Source organism: Suricata suricatta, chromosome 13 (genome assembly GCF_006229205.1).
Source record: "Suricata suricatta isolate VVHF042 chromosome 13, meerkat_22Aug2017_6uvM2_HiC, whole genome shotgun sequence".
Taxonomy (NCBI): domain Eukaryota; kingdom Metazoa; phylum Chordata; class Mammalia; order Carnivora; family Herpestidae; genus Suricata; species Suricata suricatta.
Genome location: NC_043712.1, coordinates 48,996,882 through 49,002,823, shown reverse-complemented (window position 1 = coordinate 49,002,823; position 5,942 = coordinate 48,996,882). Strand labels below are relative to the sequence as shown.

The following is a 5,942-nucleotide window of genomic DNA, read 5'->3' as shown; positions in this document are numbered from 1 at the left end:
TAAAAGTTGATTGAAACGCAGGCCTGACATTCACCGGGGATATAAGGGGCTGGAAGACTGCCCTCGCCAAGCTATTTGAAACGAAGACGAAGTGTCGGACATGCCAAGGACTTTTCGATTTGCTGTGGTGATGGTCAGAGTCAATCAGCCTCATTTACTTCTGCAAATGAAATAATGGCCATGTCTGCTTGGGTTTCAGTGCCCCCAGGAGCTTTGAAACACCTTATGCCTGCTTCCTAAGTGGCTCTGCTCCTGTGGGTTGGAAATCTGCATTCAGTCATCTCTCTCCAGGGCAAATGGAGCAGGGAAGTTCCACCAAACTAAATAAGTCACAGATCCAGATTCAAGAGGAATGTGCTCCCTGTCTCTGCTGCTTGCCTCTCCGGAGAGCCAGATGTGGCGCCACTGGCCTAGGGAGTGGCCCCAGGCTTACCTCTGACTAGTTTCCCTACCAGGCTTCTCGAGCACTCCTGCAACCTTCTCTGAACACAAATAAGTGTCCCCTAGTTGTCTTTGAATAGGGCTGGGAGGTCCTGCTTTGACCCGGGCATCTAGTCATCCATTTCATTTAAGATAAACTTTGTCTCAGGCAATAAAACCAAAGAATGTGGGGCGCCTGGGTGGCTCAGTCGATTGAGTGTCCGACTTCAGCTTAAGTCATGATCTCATGATTCATGGGTTCAAGCCTCGCATCAGGCTCTGTGCTGACAGCTCAGAACCTAGAGCCTGTTTCTGATTCTGTGTGTCCCTCTCTCTCTGCCTTTCCCCTGCTTATGATCTGTCTCTGTCTCTCAAAAGTAAATAAATGTTTTAAAAAGTAAAAAAAAAAAAAAAGAATGGGTGGGTAAGTAGGTAGTTGGTTGGTTGGTTTTTCCCTAGATTGAATAAAATGTCTGGAAAGCACCAAGTCTTTTCTTACCATTTCCCCCAAACGATGCCCTCTTCCCCTTCTCCATGAGAACTAGCCCACCATGCAGACATGCACAGAGAGCCCCTACAGGTTTGTATATGGACTGAGGATTTCAGAGCATTTCCCGGATTACAGCTTGGCTGTATGAGAAAAGTCATTTGCACAGTCTCGGTCAGTCTCCCTTCAAAGGATCCAAATTGTAGTTGGAAGCGAACATTCTGAGAAGAACTACGTCCACCACATGTGCAGCCCTCGAAAAGGTGTAAGACCTATACCTCACCATGGAGGTGAGAGGTGGGGGACTGCTCCAGAAAGCTAGAATGAACTTTGCATGTTTCTCAGAGATTATGGAAAATCCAACGACATGTTGGTTAAGGCAAGGGAAAAAATACAGTGAGTACTAACAGACAAAATGTCAACTTCAGTGAGAGTCAGATTGCCTCCTGGGTCAGGAGGCAACACAGTTTGGATCTGACTTCCCAAGTAAACTGTTCCTCTTCTGTCACACACTAGGATGACTTTAGGAAGTGCCAGAACTGCCATGCAGTGTAACTGGCTAAAGGACTGCCTTCCAAGAGTGTTCCACCTGCAGGCTCCTGGCTCTTGTGACCAGGGTCTAGCTGATCTTCAGACTACTCTTTCAAAATTCCCCTTTGCAGTCAGTTTCCCAAGGGTATTTGTTTCCTGTGGCTGCCATTACAAATTAACACAAACACAGTGGCTTAAAAGAAAAGACATGTGTTCTCTCATACTCTTGAAGGCCAGAAGTCCAAAACCAAGAGGTCATCAGGAGTGCACCCCTTGTAAGTTCCTCAAGCCTTGCAACTTCTGGTGGCTCCAGGCATCCTGTGACTTTGGCCACATCACTCCAGCCTCTGCCTCTCTGGTCCCATGGTCTCCCCTTCTTCTCTAATTTCTGCCTTTCTCTTATAGGGACATTTGTGATGACAAAAAAAATGTAGCATAATGTCACCTCAAAGTCCTTAACTGTAGCTGTAAAGACCCTTTGTCCAAATATGGTAACATTCACAGGTGCCAGGGATTTGATGCAGATCTCTCTTGGGGACCCATTTTCCAGTCTTCGATGTATACCTTAAAAAGGGTCGTGTCCCTAAATTAGTAACTGTGTGGTGAGAATAGGGGGGTGTTACTGGCTCTTTTTCTGAGAATATATGGCACCATTCCTCTGTCCAAGTCCTGACCCTTTGCAGCTGCCCTGATGCTCCTCCCTCTCCCCAGGTGGATGGTGACCTCCTGGTCTGCCTGTACCCGGAGCTGTGGGGGAGGTGTCCAGACCCGCAGGGTGACCTGCCAGAAGCTGAAAGCCTCTGGAATCTCCACTCCTGTGTCCAATGACATGTGCACACAGCTTGCCAAACGGCCAGTAGACACCCAGGCCTGTAACCAACAGCTCTGTGTGGAGTGGGCCTTCTCCAGCTGGGGCCAGGTGAGTGGATTTTATTTGACAGATAAATCTAAAGGTGTGGACCCTGCTGAAGTGAGAAGTAAAATGCAACCACTGCCACATTCTCCGTGATGCCAGACCTTTCACATCGCACCTCAATCAACTCACCTGCCCAGTATCCATCCTAAAGCTTCAAGCTTCTGATAATTCTTCTCTAAAACAAATATACTTCCTGTGGCCATTACAGTTTTCCTGTTGATCCCTCCCCCTACCCTAACCCTGAGGTCTTCCTTTCTCAGACCATCAGTGAACCCTCAGCAACCCTTTCTTCAGACTCATTTTCCGTAAGGCCACCTCTGCTCACTGGCTGTGCTAAGGCTGATGATTTAAAACTCTGATGAGATCCATGTGGGGACTGCAGTCTTATTCTGGGCCAAGGGTTCTCAATTGGGATACACAGAATCACTTGAGAAACTTCTTTACAAGACCAATGTCCAGGCTGCACCTCCCTGAGATTCTAAGTCAGTTCTTCAGGGGTGAGATCTGAGCACTGGCAAGTTTTAGAAACTACACAGGAGATGCTGGGGTGTAGCTGGTAGAGAACCACTATTCCAAGCTAAGAAGAGTTGAAGCCTAGCTGGATCGCTTTGAAACCACCAACTCCTTTCTCAGTCCTCAGCCGAGGATAGCCGAGAAAGTCCCAGGTTAGCTTAAGACACTGCAACAATGGAGGCTCATGGGACCCCAGGAGGGATGGGGCCTCTGCTGGATATAGGAAGGAACCACAGGACTCTATTTGGAGAGGAAATTTTATGTCTAGCTATGATTTTAAAAGCTAACACAAACTGAAGATTCTCAGTGGGGACGAACAAACCTGAGCAATGACAGACACCGTACCATGACAGAAGCAACCTTGGAGGAAAGGGAGCCGCTGATAGTCTCCTTGCCATTGTTCTTGCACCATTTCTGGGTCAGGTAGAACTGAGCATCAGTCAGAAATTCCCACTGTAATTAGAGGCTTTCCCCAGTGCAGGTGCATAGGGTCTCTACTTAGAGTAGTTCTCCTACTCATCTGACCTCTTCTCTGTTTCGGGATGTTGTTGGCACTAAAAGAAAACAATCCAATGTGGTGCTTGGGGAAAATAACGTAACAGCATGTGTTCTGTTCCTTTCAAACTGTGTTCAAAGCCTACTGAGGACTTAAACAGCATCTAAGAGTTGCCTGCCAAGGCTGCAAATCAGCGAGTACCCGCGCCACTGACTATGTGGTAACAAATAATTGTTTGCCAGGGGCTGACACTAACTGGTAGGATGACAGTTCTGATTGGTCAAGCATAGTTTGTGATTGGTTGGTATCTGAAACGTGCCGTTAAGCTTGGCCTGTGGGAACACCCCAAAATCACCACAAGGCTCTTAATTCTTTGTGTAACTGTATGAACTAATGTGACTGAATGTTTTGGGCAGCTAGCAACTTGAAACTTGTTGGAACTGGTTATCTGCACATTACTGCATTCATGTTCCTCCATCCCCACCCCGAGGTGTGTTCTTTGGAAAACAATCACTTGGAATTTCCCATTAAGTTAATATTCTGTAGCCATCTCTAATGAAGATCAAATGTTATTGGGAGGAAATCTGACCATGCACTTGCAATCCATAATACATTTCTGTCCCAGGTGAGTCCCGGGATAATCTCAGCACTGGCCAATCAACACACTCGGCCTGAGTCTCCTTTTTGGCACCTTTACCAACCCTCCCCTATTTCCAGTGACCTAATGTATGTGCTTCATAATTAAAGAGGCATGAGCTCCCTTTTGCTCTGATGCCTGGGGGATATCATCTTTCTCCTACCTGGAAAAGCCCACTTCTGCTAGCTTTCATTCAACCCAAGGCTTACTGCTTCTAGGCCCTCAAGGCTTACTGGCAGTTTGTGAAATTACAATTGGGAACAGATCTGGCTGCACACGGGGGAGATATTTCTGCATTTTATCACTGAGGTCACTGAAGGGGAGATGCACTGTGCACGTTGATCATTCTCAGTGATTACTCTTTTCTAAAAGAGAGAAAAAGGAGTCCTTCCTCCTTCCTTTCCCTCAAACGTTCTCATCCCTTTCTTCTAAAACCCTCTAGGCAAGTATGTCACAAGCTTTGATCTGAATCATTAAGTCTTTAGTCTGGATTTATCTTTAATGTGCATCTTGTTAAAAATGCAAATTCTGATTGGACAGGTCTGGAAGTAGAGGTTTAGATAATGAATTTTTTTCTTGAGGCATAATTGATACCTATCATTATATTTTCAGGCATATAACATGATTTGATATTTGTATACATTGCAAAATAATCACAATAAGTCTAGTTAACATCTGTCACCATACGTAATTAGAAAAAATTATGATGAGACTTAAAGATCGACTCTTAGCAACTTTCAACTGTACAATATAGTAGTATTAACGATAGTCACTATGCTGTACATTACATCCCTATGACATATTTATTATAACTAGAAGTTTGTACCTTTTGACTGCCTTCACATAGTTCACCTACCCCCACCTCTGAGAATCAACAGTCTATTTTCTGTATCTATTATGGTTGGGGGAGGTTTTGTTGTTTAGATTCCACATATAAAGCCACACCTTAATTAACTTATGCCCTCAAGGTCTTTACATGTCATCACTAATGGCAAGATGTCATTCTTTTTTTGGATAAATAATACTCCTGTGTGTGTGTGTGTGTGTGTGTGTGTGTGTGTGTACCACATTTTCTTCATCCATTCATCCACTGATGGACACTTAGGTTGTTTCTATATCTTGGCTGCTATAAAGAATGCTGCAATGAACATGGGGGTGCCTATACCCTTCCAAGTTAGTGTTTCCATTTTTTTAATAAATACCTAGAAATAGAATTGCTGGTTGACATGGTAGTTCTCTATTTTAAATTTTGAGGAAGCTACATACTGGTTTTTATGGTGGCTACACCAATTTACATTCTCATCAACAATGCACAGTGGTCCCTTTTTCTCCACATCCTCACCAATACTTGTTATTTCTTGTCTTTTTGATATTAGCTATTCTAACAGATGTGAGGTCATATCTCATTGTGGTTTTGATTTGCATTTCACTGATGCTTAGTGATCTTGAGCACATTTTCATGTACCTGTTGGCCATCTGTATGTCTTTTTGGGGAAAATGTCTATTCAGATCCTCTGCCTTTTTAAAATTGGATTGTTTGGTTTTCTGCTATTAAGTTGTAAAAGCTCTTTATGTATTTTGGATATTAACCCCTTATCAGATAAGTGATTTGCAAATATCTTCTCCCATTCAGTAGGTTGCCTTTTCATTTTCTTAATGGTTTCCTTTGCTAATGTAGTCCCACTTCTTTACTTTTTGTTTATATTGCCTTTGCCTTTCATGTCAGATTCAAACTATAATTGCTGGAGCACCTGGGTGGCTTAGTCAGTTAAGCATTTGACTTTGCTTAGGTCATGATCTCATGGTTTTGGAGTTTGAACCTTGCATCAAGCTCTACACTGACGGTGCAGAGCCGGCCTGAGATTCAATCTCTCTCTGTCTTTCTGCCCCACCCCCACTCGCTTGCTCTCTCTCCCAAAATAAATAAACTTATATATATATA

At 44.1% G+C, this 5,942-nt stretch overlaps 1 protein-coding gene across 1 annotated transcript in view; it reads left to right on the top strand.

The window, feature by feature from the left end:
* Positions 1-5,942, top strand: part of ADAMTSL1 (ADAMTS like 1) — an 877,850-nt gene that overhangs the window by 848,731 nt on the left and 23,177 nt on the right. Inside the window, exon 26 of the mRNA XM_029920116.1 lies at positions 2,150-2,357. Coding sequence (XP_029775976.1) covers positions 2,150-2,357 — 208 coding nt within the window. The remainder of the gene's footprint in view (positions 1-2,149; positions 2,358-5,942) is intronic.